The sequence below is a fragment of the Protomyctophum parallelum genome (assembly GCF_964188405.1).
Source record: "Protomyctophum parallelum genome assembly, chromosome: 1".
NCBI lineage: Eukaryota > Metazoa > Chordata > Actinopteri > Myctophiformes > Myctophidae > Protomyctophum > Protomyctophum parallelum.
In genome coordinates, this window is record NC_139697.1 from 89,333,927 (window position 1) to 89,355,293 (window position 21,367).

Consider the following 21,367-nt stretch of genomic DNA (forward strand, 5'->3'; position numbering starts at 1 on the left):
TGGGGGGGAATCGAATGATTCCCGAGCGCGGCACGGCTGCAGCTCACCGTTACTTGGCTGCCGCTCACCGCTCCAAGATTTGGGTCAAATGCGGAGAACAAAATGTCACTGCGGTAACTTGTGTGACAAACCGCACGACTTTGAAATCATTTTAATATTAAAAGCTCCTCCTGTATTTCCTGTGTAACATCCCTCCAAAACTCCTCCAATTTGGACATAGACAGTGCAGGAACAATGTACCTCTCTACCTTCACAACACCGCATCCGGTGCATAAGTCGGGAATATTGTCATTAAACTTAAGTTTAAGGTCTTGGACGTGTATTCCCAGTCTTTTTTTACATTGAACCGATGTGGGATTTTGCTTTTTTTTCTTTTTCCAGCAGCGACAGCTTCCCTCCGGAAATTGACGAGAGAGAGAGAGAGACGGGGACTTTCGACCGACGTCGTCAAACATGGCGGCCATCGTAGCCAAGCGCGAGGGGCCCCAGTTCATCAGTGAGATCGCGGTGCGGGGCAACGCGGCCGTGCTGGACTACTGCCGCACCTCGGTGTCCGCCCTGTCGGGGGCCACGGCGGGCATCCTGGGCCTGACCGGACTCTATGGCTTCGTCTTTTACCTCGTCGCCTCCTTCCTCCTCTCCCTGCTGCTCATCCTGAAGGCGGGCCGCCGCTGGAACAAGTGCTTCAAGTCCCGCCGGCTGCTGTTCACCGGCGGCCTCGTGGGCGGTCTCTTCACCTACGTCCTGTTCTGGACTTTCCTCTACGGAATGGTGCACGTGTACTAATGATGATGTGCCACGGTGAAACGGATGCGTTGTCTTACGGAGTGTAGAGTAGGACAGTAGCGACAACGCTTTGATCTCGCCACAAAGCGGGGTGGTGCCTGTGGGCTATAGTTCCAAACATTGCTCCTAATGGCTGGAACTATCCCATTGCCTATGGGCTATAGTTCCAAACATTCCTCCGAATGGCTGGAACTATCCCATTGAGATAGAATGAGCACGTCCGCATTCCATCGTTACAATGTGGCGCTAGTGTCGCCACTCTCTTACTAGATTTACTCCGTATCCTTAATACTATTTGTACTGTAGATAGGCAATTAATGACATTTTTTAAATCTATTATATGAAGTCTATATATAGTGGACAAAAATGTAAAGATTTACTGTACACAAAAAGGAAAATGTTTCCGACATCCCTCCTGCACTAAACTTTGCAGCGAGTGTTAATTTATTTAGAGTTTAACTGTTGGTCTTTGTTAACGACACCCATAGCTGGTTACAAGCCGCAGCAATGTAGGTAACTTAGGTTGTAGCCAAACGGATCAAATCGACTGCATAATTGATTTTGTGTTCAAATCTTTTTTTATTTTAAAGTACTATGGTGGTTAAGAAATCTCATTGGATCTTTTGAAATAAATACTGCCATAAGACCTTTTGACATACTAGTGATGTTTTTCTATAGCCAGTTGTCGATAGGATAAAACGTACATGACTGTTATACACTAACAAAAAGACCATTCAATAAATATCAACGGGAACAACAAAGAGTAAGGGTATTTCGAATTATTTCGCTCCCTGCGTCATTTTATAAGAACATATAATATAATATTATGCATAAACATCTACAAAGTAGGATTTGTTGGCTCTTAACCCATTCTGGACGGGAACCCCCGTAGCTATTACTACAAGCTCATAGTGCAGCACCGAGTGCCGCACTACAAGCTTGTAGATCTGCTTATTTTCGTGAAAATGTGGCACAAATCTTTGAATATATATATTGTCAGAGCGTAACGTTTTTAACTCAAATATTTGCTTCTGGGGAGGTCCCTGGAACAACATATTTTCAGATAGGGGTCGGTGGCCAATTACATATATTTTTGGGAGTCCTTGACATGAAAATGTTTTGAGAACGATTGACAGAAAGATGCGTTTTTCAGGATTTAGAAGGCATTACATTCATTCAATGCTGTGTGTTATAATAGCCACAACACAGTAGGGGTGGGACGATTCACTTACCTCCCGATTCCATACGATATCAATACCTAGGGTGCCGATTCCATTTATATTGCGATTCTTAATTATATTGTGAGTCGATAGTGATTTATTGCGATTTTTCTTTGCTTTATGCTAGAACATTTTAAAACAATTCTTAACGGTATAGACCATGAAAAGTTCAAGCATACACTTCAATGGTGCCAGATAACGTCAGTCAGTCTTTCTGGCATGAAGAAATAAATACAAATACGAGAGGAAAAAAAAGGATTCTGAACTTGACCATTTGATATTCGTGGCATTAAAAATCACTATATATCTCTGAATCCATGTTTTTGCCCACCCCTGCAACACAGCTGCAGCAGATAATACAACACAGTGATATTCATCACTTTCACAACAGCATTGCCTCTACTTATAACCAGTCTCGTTTGTGCTCACCTTTTATTATTCTATATTAGGTATTCCGGAGATGCCCTTGTTCTGCACGGGACAATTTGAATGTCCTTGTAATCAGTTTAACTCCAAAGTACACAAATGTATCTGTTAAATTACCACCAAGGATTGTAAATTTCTATATTCTGATAGTAATCATTGCTATTAGTGTATTTGTTCAGTAACGGAGGTCTCCCCATATCTCCCACTCCCACACAAAATACATTTTCATGTGGGTTGCCAACTTCAACCAATTAGGTGAGAGGAATACAGCAAAGCTGGGCACTAGGGAAAACTGGCCACTATATTTTTGAGAAATGTGGGCACCAGGAACCTGGGCACTAGTAGGGAAATGTGGGCACCCAGAAGAGTAGGCTTTCTTTTTGAGGGGGAAGAGTGGGCAAATCTTCTAAAACATTGAACAGGCCTATATTATTTAACAGTGAACGTTACCAGACTATTAGCCTCGGAAACCCAGACGTTTTAGACTATTGAACCAGGTGAAAATACCTTGATAGAATCATGCCCACACCCAAAAACACCCCTTTATTGAACAATATTGACTTCAAGGAACTACACACAGAATTCCAGTGGCTATTTGGGGTTAATAGTGGCCAGGACTATAGGACAATAAAATATTTTTTTTAAAATATTCTACCGTATGTAAATTATAGCTCTGAATGTAAAGAATTACTGTACACACAAATAAATGTCAGATGATGTCCCTCGATCCTGCACTATGGTTAAGAAATCTTATTGGACTTTTGAAATAAATATTGCCATAACACCTGTTCAATGATACATATAAGACCATGTGGTCAATAGGATAAAACACACGACATGGCAACAAATAGGCCGTTCAATAAATATGAACAGGAGCAACAAAGAGGAAGGGTATTTCAAATTATTGCACTCATCAATATATCGGAACACAAATCTATAAACGTACACAGCATGCTATGTAGGCCCTTATTAATAAGTTATAATAAATAATAATTCACTCATTCAATGCTGTGTGTTCTTAATAGCCACAACACAGCTTCAGCAAAACAAAACTAATACTAATAAAAACTATCCCAGCCGATACAACATAGTGCATGAAGCATGCTTTTTTTAACAGATATAAAGTACTTATCCCTTTCACAACGGCTCAGTCGAGATGTCCTTTCACACAGTGTTCAGGTTTTCACCATGTCTCTCTTTGGACCCACATAAATGTCTCCCAAATCATCACTTTAAAAACAATGTTATAGACATTTTTCCATTTCATCATAGATCATAAGCCTATACATTTAAGGTACTTGGAAAAGGTTTTGACACCTTATAACACATTATGGCACATTAGATTAGCCTTAGAAAGTGGAAACCAATTAATTGCAATTGCCTGACCAAAAGAAACCAAACAAAAACAAAAAAACGTCCATCCTACAGTAGTATATCTGGCTGCACTGGGTTCCTGGTTAAGGTTTGAAGGAGCATACAGCAGGATATTACAGTAACCTACTTGTCCCTCTGGCTAAGATACCTTAAATCATAACATGCATTACTCCATTTATAATAAATGCAATATGGAGCAGATGTGCTGATCGAAGAGAGGTGGAAAAAAATCACAGTTTCTTGTTCATCATACCACACCCCAATACCAGTGGTGGAAAAAGTACTCACATTTTGTACAAGTATCAATACAAGTATGTAAAACTACTCCGTTACAAGTAAAAGTCCGGAATTCAAAATGTACTCAAGTAAAAGTACGAAAGTATTGCTATCAAAATGTACTTAAAGTACCAAAAGTAGAAAGTATTCATTATGCAGAATGTCTCATTTCAGGTTTTCAAATGTATAACAAATATTTTGAAAATAGCCGATCTACAAGCTCACAATGCGTCACATCGCGACGCATTGTGAGCTTGTAGATCAGCTATTTTAAAATGGCCAAAATGTTTATAGGGCTGAAGTGGGCAATGTATGCCTTGGAAATAATAATCCAAATCTACGAAATAACTGAAGCTGTCAAATTAATGTAGGGGAGTAAAAGTACAATATTCGCCTCTGAGATGTAGTGGAGTAGAAGTAAAAGTATTGGAAATCGAAAATGTGGTAAGTAAAAGTACAAATACCTCAAAGATTGTACTTAAGTACAGTACTTAGTTACTTTCCACCACTGCCTAATAGTGCCTATACATTAACACTGTACACACACACAGTATAGAGACCACCGCGGTTCGGTTGTCCATCGAGCTGCTAAGTGTTTGGCGCAAAAGTGAGATGCTGCTGTTTGGCCTCTCCTCCTCCGCCAGGTTGCGTGATAATGGCGGAGTATCGCTGTCCGGTGTTGCGAGGAATAGTGGGCTGTCTCTCTGGCTCGGTGTCCGAAGAGGGAGACGCGTCGTGGGCTGCCCCGTCCTTCAGCGAGTTGGGGTCCTCCACCTGTTTCCTGGACTTTTTGTTTCGGTGGCCCGCCTTGTGCTTCGAGTTAGCCCGGTCCATCTCTTTCCTGTCAAAGTACATCCTTTCAGGTTTACAGAAAAGCAACACAACGTGTCAATTCGACTCTGAGCGTGTACAAAATGCAATGGGGTCCATTTTGGGTACATTCTCTTTCTTTTTTTTTAATTGATAAAGATGGAGCGCCGCGATTTTTTTGTCTATGGAGTTAACATTACTCTTAATAGACCCCCACGTGTGTTTAGGATATTGAAATATGTCTTCCCTGTGTATTTTTGGTTTCTTCCTGAAAGCTGAAAGACAAAAGGCCCAATCGAAATGACAGCGATATAGTGACATCACAATATCATCTCCTCCCCTAACCCCTCTCCCTTTATCATACAACAGCTGTGGGTGCGGCTTCAGTTCAGGTGGAACACTTTCTGTACACTTTTTCTTTTACAATTTACAATTACAATTTAAGCATTTAGCAGACGCTCTTAATCCAGAGCGACTTACATTAAGCAAGAACAAAAAAGCATGGCAATTACATCACATACATAAAAAGTTTTCATGAAACATGCGTAAGCTAAGAACGTAACAGTGGAATCTCTACATAATTAAACTATACATATATACTATACAATACTATACTATACATATATACTATAAAGTGCTATGACTACATACAATGCAATCCTAGTGCTGTCTACATCACATGCTATAAGTCTATAAAAAGTGCTATCTAAGGGGCTAGGGTAAGTGCTACGGGCAATGATGGAGTCTGAAAAGGTGCGTTTTCAGACTTTTGGCTGGTTGAAGACCAAGCCAAAAACAATATTTCTCCTAGTATAATCATATAGTACCTGATGATCATGTTTTAGGGAGGGGGGGGGGGGGATCACGGCATTCCATCTTTAATGAACACTGAGGATTTTACTGTATGGCTTCATCTTGTTCGCATGTCTTTTCAAACACCACTGGCACTGAGTCATACTTGAAATCGATGACTTCGAATTTCCTCTCTCGGTAGAAGGCGCTTGTGTTCATCATGTAGAGCAGTATCATTTCACACGCAAAGGCTCCCTGGAGACATGAAGAGTGTTGACATTTAAAACCCTACTGTATTATTTGCGAGCCCAATTGATAATTAACTTTATTTGCAACACAAAGTTACAAAGTGCTTTGCATAAAACTGAAAAGAAAGTGTTAAATCAATTCAGCAGCAGAATAAAAACACGACTTAACCCATTAAAGGCGGACAGTCCTGGCAGTTTTCTGAAATACCTCATGTTTCTATGTCAGTGATAGTCAAAAATAGCAGACCTACGAGCTTGTAGATCTGCTATTTTTCAATAGCTAAAGTATATAACATAATGCTTTAAAACACCAAAAGGGGTTCCCGCCCAAAATGTTTTTTTTTATATAAAGTAAAATATAAAAAGAAACGTTATTAAATGGAATCAGATTATGGCAAGTCCTTTTAATAAAAAATATATGTTAAGAAGGGATTTAAAAGAAAACCCAAATAAGATAGATGTGCTAGGAATGCAATTTAGATCAGAAACCATATTTACAGACCACAGAACAACTCATAGACAAAAACAAGACAAGAAGTCAATGGAATGCTTTATATTATAAAGCATTCCATTGACTTCTTGTCTTGTTTTTGTTTCATTCGCGGTCTATTTGTGTTTTCGTTTAATGTTTCTGTGTACAATTTGAAAAAGTAATAAACAAAAAGGAAAAAAAATACCCATTCTTGTGATATCTTAAATCTTTGGGAGTTATTGGACAAACATATACAGTAAATTGAATATTTCAATACTCACTGCTCCCATCAAAGCAAGGCCAGCACCAAGGGCAATCATTGTAGGAACGATACTGAATTTCCCAGCCTGAAAAAAACAGCAAAAGATTTAAACGTCAACACCAAAACTTCTCTACTGATTGTAACGAAAGAAAGTTAAAATCACTATCCTACTCTACCTTTCCATTGATCATTATATCAAAGCGAATCCCAAACACTTTATACAAAGTCCGGTAGCTTTCACCATTTTCGTCTTTATAGTATCTGGCATATCTGGGGGGAAATAAATAATTAATGGAAAAAACAAGTTAATCAAATACTGTACTCTGATCCGTGTACTTAAAATACACACATACGCAGCATAGGAAAATATATCTATACCTGAAATTGTATCCCGACGTGACAGAGTTGTTCAGGTTCATGTCCAAACGTGTAAAACTATACTGTGGATTACACTGTGAGTAATCCTTGTCCAGATCACAGTTCCACTCGATAAGAATTCCGACGGAACCACCCTGGGTAAGGGGGGGGAGAGAGAGAGAGAGAGAGAGAGAGAGAAACAGAGAGAGAGAGAGAGAGAGAGAGAGAGAGAGAGAGAAACAGAGAGAGAGAGAGAGAGAGAGAGAGAGAGAGAGAGACGTTAGCGAGCAAAACAAGGCCACTGGCCACGACAATATTCCGTTCAAATTTCTCAGAGACGCAGACCCCCAGACGAAAGGCCCTCCTAAAGGCCTCATCGAAGGTTTTTGGGCTTCCCAAAAAGGATGAGGATGCAGGCTGGGGAGCCAAACCCATACTGCTCCCGGGGTGCCGTCTACAATCCGGCTGTCACCCGTCTCTCCGGTGGTCACCAGACTATACCTGGTTGTCACATAGTCTATTCCTATGAGGAACACATTATCATGATACATTATCCTGACGTAAACATGTCTATTTGCTCAGTCACATTATGACGTAAATTCTCCATTCATTGTCATCTGTGTAGGACAGAAATAGCCAATGTGCTCGTCCACATATGACGTAAATGCTCCATTCATTGTCAAAAAGGAATCAAATTAGACCGCAGTAACTACCGCCCTGTTTCTAGGTCATAGAGAGGTTAGTATATGAACAGGTTGAAAAGTATCTAAATAGAAGGAAAACGAAAAACTACAAATTCAAATCTGGCTTCAGAATATCTCACTCCACGGACACCTGCCTACTCTATTTGACCGACTTCACTACAGCCAACCTAACCCCTAGTCATTCTGCTAGGGTGGGATGGCTCAGGGTAGAGGACAGAGTAAAGCAACTTGCAATGGGACTGTAGATACAAATTCAAGATATGATTTAGTCCTTTTTTCCTTTTACACAGTGGTAAAGAATGATGATGTCCTAGTCCTACCTGCCTGGGTGACAGCAGAGTGCTGGCGCTTTGGCATGGGGCGGTCTGATCAACATATGGCATTAATTCTGTACTGGCCATAATATGGAGCGTTTCTTGAGTGTACAGGGTTTGATGAGGTGACCAGGTAGGGCCGGGCCTTAATTTTCAGGACTGTTGAGAACTGACGGTGACGGATGGACAGACGGACGCGACTGACTGACTGACTGACGGAAAATGCACGTTTTCACAATAAATATGTGTTTAATCTATTGGTGAGTTATCTGACTGAACTGAGAGTATTCTTTTTTTTATATATTTCTTTATCCCACGATTTTGTAACACATTTTTCACCCCTGTGTCAATTATCAAATGTGATCCTGGGCTCTACACACCCTCCGCCAACCTAGTCCCCATATATGGGGGACATGGGGAGAGCAACGGACTTGAACTCATGCTTCCTCAATGCCTGAGTGTCCAAGTTGCTCCTTTACACCTGACAGGGGGGAGTTTCCCTGGTTGGACGTAGCGCGTGGAAGGAACACGTTATTCCAACCAGTTCCTTTCCCCTCCATCAGGCGCCCCGGCTGGCCAGGGGGAGGCAGTTTAGAGACCAGGATTACTGCATGTTTTTTGTGAGGGTACCTACCCTAGGGGACACGGGGAGCATGCAAACTCCACACAGAAAGGCCCGAGTGGGAATCGAACTGAGAGTATATATATATATTTTTTTTATCCTACGATTTTGTAACCCAGTTTTCTTTTCACCCAGTGCCAATTATCTAATGTAATCCTGGGCGCTACACTTCCTCTGCCAACCTGGGGGGGCAGCGGACTGACCTCATGCCTCCTTCTATGCATGAGGAGTCCAAGCTGCTTCTTTTCACCTGACAGACGGGAATTTCCCCGGCCGGACGTAGCGCGTGGAAGGGACACGTTATTCCGACCAGTTCCTTTCCCCTCTGGCTGGCCAGGGGGAGGTAGTTTTAGAGACCAGGATTACGGCATGTTTTTGTGAGGGTATCTACCCTAGGGGACACGGGGAGAACATGCAAACTCCACACAGAAAGGCCCTATCGCCAACCCCCGCCTCGGGTATGGGCACTGATGACGCGGAGGAGGGAACACGCCGCCAGTGCCCACAGCGTCCCCAGCGGGAATCGAACCCAGGACCTTCTAGCTGTGAGGCAACAGCACTACCAACTGTGCCACCGTGCCCCGAACTGAGAGTATTAATACAATACCTTAACAGCCATGTCCTGGAAGTCGTGTCCCGTCCTGCTGACCAGGTCTCCCAGACGGAAGATGGGGCAGTAAGGATGGCTCTCTCCGTCATAGGAACATCTCTTCAAGTATGTGTCATCGGACGTGTCAAGGACATTAGACCTATAAGACGAAATAGTTAAATACGCCACGGAATTAGGCCGCTTCCAATTTAGGCTTTCAACATGCAAAGCACGTAACATCATGCTTCATATAATGCCACATTCCAAGCGTGGCGGTGTCGAGCATTTCAAGTAACAGGTTAATGTCATATGCATACTTCTCTGTCACAGCTATGACATTCTCAGACCGCATACGTCACGATTTAAACATAGCAACGAGCAGAGTCTCCATACAACAATCCATTTGGCTCTATACACTACGCTGGCTGTGCATATGGCAATGAAACATCGGGCTCATGGCTGCGTAATAACTCTTGAGAACATGACAGATGAATTATTCATGGGCTCTGTTTGTCACTACGCTTTTATTGTTGAATTTGGAAAAACAACACCACCGTTTTCTAGTGTGGGAGCAGCCCAGCTAGCAGGATAGCCCCCTCTGATCTGACACCTGTCCGGGGCAAGGCCTGCTGTCAAGGACATCTCAGATGACTGTTCTCTCGCCAGTGCCATATACTACGGTATATAAATAGTACGTCCCCCTGCACTAGTCTCAAAGCTATTCTAACCAGGCATCAGGATATCTACACCCCCTTCGGTCAGCATGTCTCTACACCCTGCTCTTAAAAGTGTGGAACCGTATAGCTATAGCAGTCAAGCGCCACTTAATAAGCACTCACTTGGAGAATTCAAATTTAGGAAAGCGGACAAAGTTCTTGATGTAGATGGTGAAGTTTTCTGCCTCGGACAATAAGGGCTCTCTGGAAATGAAAGAGAGGAATGACTGTGTTAAAACCATGCAGTAGCAGTAATAAATAGACTTATGTAACTACTGTATGTCAGTCAATGCAAACGATTGTAGTGAGAATGCAGTGGGACATATCTCTGCAGTTTAAATGCCTAAAGCCTTGGCCTAGGCCAGTTCTAATAGTAAGGAGTGAATTCACAGAGATATATATTGATTGATAGATAGTTGAAACTCAGGGCGATTAATTCTCACATTGGTCTTCTGTTGTATTCAACAGGACACCAGCCATGAATCTCACATGTCCCAGTGCTGTTTACACACAATCCAGTCTTTAATCCTGACAAAGAGAAAGAAAGATTCTTGGGTATGGATCTTAACAGAAAGGTTCTGCTAAAATATGAAAGAAAGAAAAAATAATAAAAAGACAGAAAGAAGGAAAAATATTTGTTCATTGAGCTGGGAAAATGTAACCAAACTATGAAACAAATTACCTCTATATTTAGTTTAGTTTAGTTTATTTGATCATCCTTCAGTTTCAAATACAATATTTACAGACAATGAATGGAAGCCGTTACAAAAACAAAACAAAGCGTGAAGATGATCAACGAGAATAAGGCAGAAGCTAAAAGCTTATAAATGCCTATCTTACTTACAACAGAACATGATTCGTAATACTCATTACATTAACAGATTCCCAAAACAAAAGATACCTTTGAACATAACATGATTACAAATGTGAATAACATGTAATTCTGGACGGGAACCCCTTTTGGTGTTTTAACTAAGCATTATGTTATACTTTAGCTATTGAAAAATAGCAGATCTACAAGCTCATAGCGTCGGTCTGCTATTTTTGAAAAATCGTAAAAATGCGGCACAAATCTTTGAATATATATTATATATATATTCTTTCAGAATACTTTTTTATATTTTTGATGTCAGGCCTAAATGTATTAATAGGGTTCTCCTCCCAGATACATATGGATGTAGTTTGGTAGATCTTCTCACCGTTGCCCGCTATTACAGTTTCACCCTCCGTGCAGTCATCATCTTCTAAACATTGTCCATCTGGCACCTTGGGGCTCTGCGAGGGACAATGACACCATTTACTCAGCTTGAAAATGCTAATCTGTAGTCAAAAATAATCTATTAAAGCGTTTTTTTCAGATGTCAAACGAAACACCCTGCAGCGAGTAACACACAGAAAATGAAAGGCGAGAAACTAGGTACAAGACATCATCTCAAATGTTTGAGCTGAGCATTTTTGTTTGTGGCTATTAGACATCTAAAATACGTCTAAATGGACGTCTAAAAATGAACAGCGTCGTTTCAACAGCTACATATAGACCGTCTATATATAGACATTTAAAAAAGAGGAGACGTTTAAAAAAAACTAAATAAAAGCTAATCGACGTCTAAGCTAAGCCTAGGCCGCTAAAACACTTTCACTTTTATACCAGTTATAGCCCGGTTTTAGATGGAGAATAGCCGACTAGTGCTTAGTGGCTTATATTGACATACATACATACAGTACATACAATACATACATACATACATACATACATACATACATACATACATACATACATACAAACTGATAGATTAATGCTCTGGGTGTGATCATTATTGTTACTGTAAGAATTTGGTGTATAGGCCCAGGCCGTAGCGTAACGGTCTGGGCACCGGACTGGTAATCCAGTCGCAGTGTGCCGCGGGTTCGACTCCCGGACCCGACACGGCCTTTACTGCATGTCATCCCCCCATCTCTCTCCCGTTTCCTGTCAGCCTACTGTCTGTCCCTTCAAAAATCAATAAAAAAGGCGTAAGCCGCAAAAAAATATCTTAAAAAAAAAAAAAAAAAAAAAAAAAGAATTTGGTGTATGGCTTCAGTCCTAACTCCTATAAGGGCTGCTGACTATTCTAAACTATACACTTCAGTGGTGTAGTTTATGTAGGCTCCATATATGGTCACGCCTCATGACATCACACCTCCATTATGGTCATGCCCCGTGACATCATGCCTCCATATATGGTCACACATCGTGACATCACGCCTCCATATATGGTCACGTCTTGTGACATCACGCCACCATATATGGCCATCTCCAGATATGAAGATCACAACACTGACCTCATCTAACCCTGGATAACCATACATGGAGAAGACTGCATACTGTACTGTATATGGAGCCGGCCAGGAACTCTACATCTGACCTCAAACCCTTAGATCTCCATATATGGAGCTGACCTGTTCTGACATTCCATAATTTATGTTGATCCTTCCTGCATTCACAACGGCATATGCAAAGCTACAGTCTGCCATTCATTGTCAATGGAAGCCAAAGACATGAAGATGCAAAGATGCATCCAAAGTTTGTAGTTGCTGTGAAAGCTATAAATAAACTTTGTAGCTTTGCATCTTTACGTATCTTTTGCATCTGCATCTGCATAAGTTACAAATCTATATCACTAAAGCTAGCATTATATGGTTCAATTGTAGAACAATGTAGTTTGGAAATGTTGTGTTTATTGATTTATGTTTTACTTTACTGTCAGTAATGTAGGCTCTAATTACATGGTGTCCGGATGTGTTGAGATTACAAATTAGCTTGCATATTGAAATTAATCATATTTATCTACAGTATATATTTTTATTTCAGGAAGGCAGTGCCGAATGAATCATCTTCATTGTCACATCACAGTAAAAAGGTGGGTGAAATTAATTTGTATGCATAGTCCAAATGGGTTAATAGTAAGAATTGTTGAATGTATGTGTTTATTTAAAGAACAGTGTGCATGTCGTATTGTATTTTCTTTTATGTGGAGCACCTGGTGGAATATAGTGTCTAACTTGGTAGAAACTCATGGCGAATAATAATAAATAAACATTTAATAAAACCTAAATATGCATATAGAACTATAAAGGAGACTGTGGTGTTGCTTGTTGTTGGCGCAACGTTACCATATATACTCACCTCAGCACAGAACCCAAGTCTTTGATTTGGTGTCTCGATGTAATTTGTGACAATAAAGAACACCTGTTCCCCCTACAAAGAAAAATACAGACATTCATGTTTTATGACTTGTTGTATATCTCTGCTGTCGGCAAGAAACCACCTAACTATATATATCTCTGCTGTCGGGAGGAAACCTCATAACTCCAAAATGCTCATTCCTCCATTTTTTCAGGAAATGAAAAAATATACATTTTTCAGGAAATTAAGAAAACCTTATATTTTGAAAACAAAGCAATACTGCCTCATCAAAGTTGGTGTTGTGACTTTATATATTGTCAATTACTTCCATGAGAGGGGGAATTAAAAAACTTCAGTGCATTGTGCCTACACATGTTGCGACCGAAAGTCGCAACATGTGTAGGCACAATGCAAGGAATAAATGCATTCGCCATGTATCCGAAGGAAGTCTGATCCAATCACTTTTAGATGGGGAGAGGTGGTGGAGTTAGTTGCTTTAGCAGACGGTTTGAGGGTCCAATGGAGTTAATAGGTTTTGTTCAAAGCGTTTTTTTACTACTTTTTTTACTACTTTCCATTGGTTCAATATTTTCGAAACAACACACAGACGTAAAGTGTGTTCATAGCACTGATTTATGAAAAAACTATAATAAAAAATTCAACCCTTTTTGTATCAAGGTCCATTATTTAATCAGCATTTGAGCCACAGACCACCATTTGATGACATTTAGCCTCTCAGACACAAAACCTTGAATATTGTTGTTATTGTTGGATACGATTTTGTCCACAATTCCATGCTGTATTGATGTTGCTACCATTAGGAGAGATAAGAGGCAGACGTTGATCAAAAAAACTATTATTCTACATTCTCTAATTGTGTAGACTTACTGTGTAGAAGTAATGCAGATGTTTAACAATAATAACCCTTGAGAGCATACATTTTACACTCTCAAGAGTTAAAGATCTCTAGACTAGAGGTCCATTTGGTTACCAACTCTCCATCATTTAGCTGCATGGGGACCACCTGGAACCCCCTCAAGGACCACTGGTGGTCCCCAGACCACTGGTTGAGAACCACTGGTGTAGACCAACAGCTGTGTTGCATTCCTACACATGATGCTAAGTCTGTGACTCTGTGTTCCTAATGAAATCCAGTCTGGGAGATCAGACTGCACAGAAAACCAAAAGGGTGAATTAATTGTACTGGTTTAGAGGTTCGATACATAAATTCTGTCTGATATTTGATATGATTAAGTAAGTAAGCCTTGCCGAGCTATGAGGCCCACAGGGCAGGAGCCTATCTCCTGTTGCTGTAGCGTGAGGCAGCTTGATGTACAAGTACACCCCCTGGACATGACGCTAGTATGTCACAGGGACTTACCTCCAATCCAACCCTTGATGCCAAGCAGGGACAAGCAGGGCACTGGGTCCCATTTGTAAAGTCCTTTTGGTATGACCTGGCCGGGAATCGAACCCCGACCTCCCAGTCCGGACACTCTAACCACAACGCCACTGAGCTGGTATTTGATATGATTAATGTGTCGATAATTGCTCTAAATTATATTGTGCTTTAGATACTGCCTGTATTTGTCATGAATGATTGCAGGGAATTGTTTTACTTGACTAAAGGATTTAGGTTTATGTTTTTCATAAAGTTTATGAAAATCCAGAAATCTTGATATGTAATTTGTGTGATTATTTTGCCTAATCTTTTTTCTGTAATTTATTGTAAATGGTGCATTTATATAGTATAGCGCCTTTTATCCAAGGCGCTTTACATACAATAGATTGTGCATTACATTCACCCATTCACGCACACATTCATACACCGATGGTGGTGGAAACCATGCAAAGCACCAACCAGCACATCAGGAGCAATTAGGGGTTCGGAGTCTTGCTCAAGGACACTTTGACACTAACTCTGGGGGAGCCCACAGGGTTCAAACTGACAATCTTGCGGTTACCATCCATCCAACCACTCTACCCCTGAGCCGCCGGCCCACCGCCGCCGCCTTATCACAACACAACACACAGACATTATGATCTCTCTCACTCACATTTGGGGGTATGACGTAGTCCTCGGCAGCCCAAAGGTGAAGCCCAGAGTGGGAGCTGTTGGTTAGCGTAACACCCTTGAGTTTGGTAATGACGGAGCTCTGAATAGCTTCCTCTTTCTCCTGGTAGCCCTTCTTTACAACAAAGACCCACCTGTGGAATACAGTGAAACCTTCAGCTTAGAGTTTTTTTTTAACACTCTTTCAAAAACATTTATGCATGAAATCTGAATCTTTTCAAAATCAGGGGGAAAAAATTAACGAAAAAAGAATGTTCCAATTTAACCTGGGAAGAAAGCAAATAGAGGGTATGCGCATGCATGAAGTGAATGGGAAATCAAGTGGCAAAGTGACTTGGAAAAGTGAGTTTAATGTCGTTTAACGTCGTTTAATGCAATCAGATAGGACTTTTCTGTTTGGATATCAAGGCCAGAAAAGTAGATTTTCCACTCAGTAGGCTTTCCCGCGTAACTTCCAGGAATGATGATGAAGTCACACGCATACCCTCTATTCCACTGACCCGAAGTGAAGGAACTAATTGACCATTTGCAGACCGCGGCCATCTTTCCATCAGATTTTGATTGGTTGGTACAATACCATATGGGTGGCCAACGTGCACTGGTGTCATTTGAAAGGTTTTCCCAAAAGTGCATCGTAAGATGTATTTCTATCCTAGCAATTAAGAGCTTTCTAATCCCCAGTGACTTCCAGACATGTCCATGACTGGAAATATAGTATGGGTAACATGGTACCATATATTTGCCCTAGATACCAGTTTGATGGAGGTAGCTGGTGTGGCTCAATGTGTTCCTTCTTGGCCGAGTTCAGTAATCGAAACAATGCTGGACAAGCTATGTAATGACACTAGGTGTTCGGAGCGCAATTGCACCCAAAAAAACCTGAACCTTAGTTCAGTAGATTTTCTGTGGTCTGGGGTTTTCTGGCTCAAACAAGTGCTCTGATTTTCCTGTGGAGTGTGATGTAACATGTAAGAGCCAGCAAATCCCATATATGGCAATGGGATTTGCCAGCAGATATCACTGTTCATTGCAGCTCAAAAGGCTTCACAGACACAGAGGAAATCCCATGAAACAACGTTAAACAATGTTAAACTCACTTTGCCACTCACTTTATGCATGCACATACCCTCTATAAGCCAATATGGACTGATTGATAAGGTAAGTAAAAGTAAGTATACCAGAATACATCAAATGTATCACACCATGGGCCACGTTGTACAACCCAGCTTACTGTGTCAGGTGCCACACCCAGTTTATGGCTGCCAGGGGCACCTGAGGGCCACACATTGCCAATAAGGTGTGCCATTGCTCCAATCCTCTACAAACCTAATTGCCACGAACACTGTTCAGAGGTCTGACATGACAATAGCCTGCACCACAGAACCTATAATGCACACATATGGGGCGCTACAGAGGTGTTAATGCTGTGTTTAACACTGCAAATGGCACACTACAAAAACTGTTACTGTGGACGACACCATGATAAAGCCTTACACTTGTTTACAGCAGGGTCCACCATATTCAATTCATCAGATAATAATTCATCGATTACATCTTTCTTCCACAAGCACACCGTGACCGTATCGCCAATAAATCAAGCACAATATGGTCCGCTTCTGGTGGAATATAGATCATATATGTGGAGCATCTGTATTCCCAAACCAGAGAATCACAGCTTGAAAGCTATAGGCTTAATTGTCTATCCTTAATCGTCTTATCCCCTCCGTTGAGCCTCTACTCTAATCAAAACGGATTTAGATGTGGTAGATCCACTTTGAGTCAAATCCTATGCTTACGTAAGATTATTGAGGAATCACAGCTATGCAACATCAATCTCGCACTAGTCTTTGTTGATTTCTCAAAGGCTTTTGATACGGTGGACAGAGCCAAAATGTTTGAAATTCTTAAATTATATGGTACGGTATCCCTGACAAAATGATCAATGCCTTAAAAGTTCTATATAAGAACGAAAATACATCGCTTGGATTCACCTAGGATGTATCCTCAGTGATGTATCCCAAGGTCATCACCTGGGACGTATCCTCAGTGATGTATCCCAAGGTCATCAGGGTTTCGGGTCTCACAAACATCATACCCCTCACTCAGATGACCCAGCCGGGGTGATCAAGTCCCGACTTACGTCCCAGTAGCTACCAGAAAGACCAGGCCACACAATCCGTTTGATCCACTCCGGAACTACTCTGCCGGAACTGGGAGGTACAATTCTGGCATGTGGAGGGACTAGGCTCTGTGGGTTGACTCCTGTCCGGGCCCCTCCTACGTCTCACCAGGTCCACTCCTGCTCTCACCAGGAGTACCGCCAGGACCCTGTGCGTTGCACCAGACTCCCAGCACCAGACACTTCATTCAGGAGTGGTGGTTTCTTGAGCCGCAATTGTTCTGCAGGCTCCACCTGGGCAACGGTGGTAGTGCAGGCTCCGCTTGCGGCTCGAATGGCCCTCCTAAAGGTCTCACGGAAGGTTTTTGGGCTTCCTCCTCACGATGTATAGGCTTGTGAAACTTAAATTGCATCGTTTCCCGACTTGTGGAAAGGAGAGAACGGGAGGGAATGAGGGAGCGGGGGAGGGACTGAGGGAAAGGGGGAGAGAGAGAGAGAGAGAGCCTAGTAGTATTTCAGCCATGCAATAACCTGGCCAACCTGGCTGGATAGTGGATACTGGAACCTGAACAATAAACCTAGCTGGCAAGAGAACGCAAGATGATTTTCCGCTTACACTACGGGTGCCCATGTCCTCTATGATAGTGTCTGTGGTGGTGGTGGGTGCCCATAATGTCTGTGATAGTGTCTGTGGTGGTGGTGGTGGGTGCCCATAATGTCTGTGATAGTGTCTGTGGTGGTGGTGGTGGGTGCCCATAATGTCTGTGATAGTGTCTGTGGTGGTGGTGCTGGGTACCCATAGTGTGTTGTGTGGTATACATACCCAGATATGTTCACATGTGGACTGGAAATGCCCAACGCCAGCAGCACAAACTGGCATTAATAGCAGTGTCAGTGTAAACTGTAAACAGAGCCATTGAGATCAGAAAGAGTTGCGTCAACGAGTGGTCAGAAACGTACTGGTCACGGCAAGCATTATTGCTGTTGCAAATTGCAATTATTGCATTATTGCCGCTTTCTTGTTATCTTTGTGTTGCTATTGTGTGTGGGGCAAACATTGGGCAAAAAAATATCCAATCCACATTATCCAAAGCCACACATGCAGGCCACAACGTGTGCGTTGAATTGATGCATTGTGAACATGCAGTAAACTAGCAGAGCTATATGGAGGTTGACCGTGGGTCAGCTGAGGTCAACTAAGGGTTTAAGGGGTTAAACAACTTCCAAATCAGCTATGAGTTGATTTTGGCAATAAATCATTGAATATTGAATATTACATGAATATTCTTTGATTACATGATCTGCCGTTGCTGTAAAATAACTGGCCCGATGGAGTGAAAGAAGATGACGCAACATTCTATCATCTCAATGGCTCAATTAAGACATGCGGATCCCTTGACTCCTTCAAAACCACTCTCAAAGGGCACCTTACGTGCCGCGGCTGCAATTCGAAACTGGTCCCAATAAAATCTGAATCCCCCACCCACCCACCCCTTTTTCCCCCCTTACTGTATATATGTTTTTCTTCCCTTTCTACCTCCTCTATGATGATTTCCTGTTTTTGGAAGTGTATATTTGTACGTCTCTAAATGTTATGATGAATTGAACATGGTGGACCCTATTGTAAACAATACTTCAATCAATCAAAAAAGCAAATGGCTCTTGTTTGGCAACGGTTTCTTCTGTGTGCTGTCGGTCAAGATCTCGATCAGCGAGAGAGAAGAGGCAGAGAGAGAGAGAATGAGCATGTGATGGAGGAAGAGGGAGAGCTCGATCAGCGAGAAAGAGGAAGATAACACAATACATTTCAAAACAGTATTCTGTATTTGAAATAGCCTATACATATTTCAGAAATTGGCAATCCCGGCTGTCGACCAATGACAGAAATGACCAAATCAAAACAGATGATTGATCATGACAAAGGATTATGACAAGGGTTTGAGCAACAATGGTAATCAGTATTAAGGCTATGAATACTTACTAAATAGAAATTAAGTGTGTTTTTAGATAAATATACAGGTAGATAATATACATGGTGTTGGTAAACTATACTTTATTAGGAGGAATTAGAAGAATATTTAAAGTTTCAATAGTGTATAGAATTATTGATAATGTGCAGTGTGTGATATTAACAATGCATTTCACCCTATATGAAATTGAACGTTTTTGTTTTGTTTTTGTTTTTTTGTTTTTTTTTAAACTTTATGACAGGCTATAGTTTCTCCAGTGATGTGACACACTGACACAGTAATGGATAGTAGCCCAAGTAAGTAAGTAAGTAAGTAAGTAAGTATAAGTAAGTAAGTAGGCTAAATATGAAATTAGATTTTTGATATATATATATTTTTTTTACATTAGCTGGCTATGGAGTTGCACATGTGGCACTGTAGGCCTACTGCAATGTAATGACTAAGGACTTCATGTGAATGGGTCTGTTCTTCCTCAAGAGTAGCCTGCCTATACTGTAGTTAGAAAAATTAGAAATCTTCAAATACCTCCTGCAAAGTATAGGCCTAGCTATATCCTTAATAGGTGCATCTCAATTAATATGATAGCATGATGTATGGTTTCTTTTTTGTAGAGTTGTATAGGCTATCATGACATCACTGATTAGGGGCGGGATAGGCTGGCTATACACTTTCTTTCAACGTTCCCGACCCAAACACAAAACATGGCATAGGTTAATAAGGTTGATTCCAGTTTATTGGCTTAATAGTCAACTTTATAACTATAAGTAGCTATATAAACAGCTTAATTAAACTGCGGTTGTAAACGTACATTGTCTGTAAATCAATAATCATTCTAATCTAGGCTACTCATACAAGAGTAATGTCAATGTGTGTATTGTGTAAAGGGCAGCTCACCCGATTACATATGCCAACACAGCTACTTGGAAGAGTCTAAACAGTATTCCAATTCTTCTGTTTTCGGCGATGACCAATTTCTCCGTTTTAAAATAAAAGAAATTGTGGAAATAGCCTCTCCAACAACTGCTGCTCCAATAATCCATTCCTCCTGCACGGTGCGACAGACAGACAGACAGTCAGTGCCTATATACTCGGGGATGATCGCCTGCACTGCAGAGGCTGCTAGAGAGGATCTCACACATCTATATTGGTTGACATTTCAACGCAACAGGCAAACCCACATGGCATGAAGTCACCGAGTCAGGCAGGGGTGAGGCCGGGGTCCATAATAATAAACCACCAATGTGGAATGTTTTAAAACAGGCCTGAAAACGTTCCCGTTTCGGAAGGCTTTTTCGTGTTGAACCGTTTTGTCGCTTTGCACCTTTTTTTGTTACCCTGTTTTTAACCCAATTCTATGATTGATTATTATGTTTTAACCTTTAAATGTAGCACTTTGGGATTCCCTGTGAATGAAAAGTGCAATACAAATACAATTCATTATTGTTTATTATGAATGTGCTCTCTGACTCGAATTCCTTCGAGTAGTAGAATAGCCAAGTGGAAATACGTAGGTGACGTCTATAGGCCTGTGTACATTTTATTTAATTGTGTCTATGTTGGAGCGTCACACACACACACACACACACACACACACACACACACACACACACACACACACACACACACACACAGCCAGGGTAGAGAACAGGAAGGATATTGATGATATCGCTGTAAGTATAAACCGTATTTAATTACGGTCTCTAATGGACATAATAGCAGTAGGCCTGACCTCAGCGATCCGCTAGAGGGCGGTGTTGTCCGTGTGTGTGTGTGTGTGTGTGTGTGTGTGTGTGTGTGTGTGTGTGTGTGTGTGTGTGTGTGTGTGTGTGTGTGTGTGTGTGTGTGTGTGTGTGTGTGTGTGTGTGTGTGTGTGTGTGCGCGTGTGTGTGCATGCGTGTGTGCGTGCGTGAATAACACATTGTTGAAGCAATGGATCAGACAGCTAGACAGTACAGTGAGAGAGTGAGTATACAAGCATTGTACTGTACAGTATGTTAGCCGAGGATAGAGGATATAGAGGAAGACAAGAGAGACATACTGGTATAAGTGTACAACAGGGAGGAAAGATGG

At 41.4% G+C, this 21,367-nt stretch overlaps 2 protein-coding genes across 2 annotated transcripts; one reads left to right on the forward strand and one right to left on the reverse strand.

Annotated features, from left to right (window-relative positions):
* Positions 1–453: 453 nt before the first annotated feature.
* emc6 (ER membrane protein complex subunit 6) lies at positions 454–1,440 on the forward strand (the record flags this gene model as incomplete). The annotated part of the gene is made up of 1 exon (XM_083786223.1): positions 454–1,440. One exon carries the CDS (start codon positions 454–456, stop codon positions 784–786), a length of 333 nt encoding a protein of 110 aa, XP_083642349.1. The 3' UTR covers positions 787–1,440.
* A 1,879-nt stretch (positions 1,441–3,319) lies between these two features.
* p2rx5 (purinergic receptor P2X, ligand-gated ion channel, 5) lies at positions 3,320–20,438 on the reverse strand. Its single transcript, XM_083786201.1, has 12 exons — positions 20,192–20,438; positions 15,192–15,342; positions 13,135–13,206; positions 11,168–11,243; positions 10,412–10,496; positions 10,092–10,172; positions 9,271–9,412; positions 7,045–7,178; positions 6,843–6,936; positions 6,686–6,751; positions 5,851–5,939; positions 3,320–4,923 (listed from the first exon to the last, which is right to left on the reverse strand). The coding sequence occupies exons 1-12, from the start codon at positions 20,335–20,337 to the stop codon at positions 4,671–4,673; spliced, it is 1,389 nt and encodes a 462-aa protein (XP_083642327.1). The 5' UTR covers positions 20,338–20,438; the 3' UTR covers positions 3,320–4,670.
* Positions 20,439–21,367: the final 929 nt, after the last annotated feature.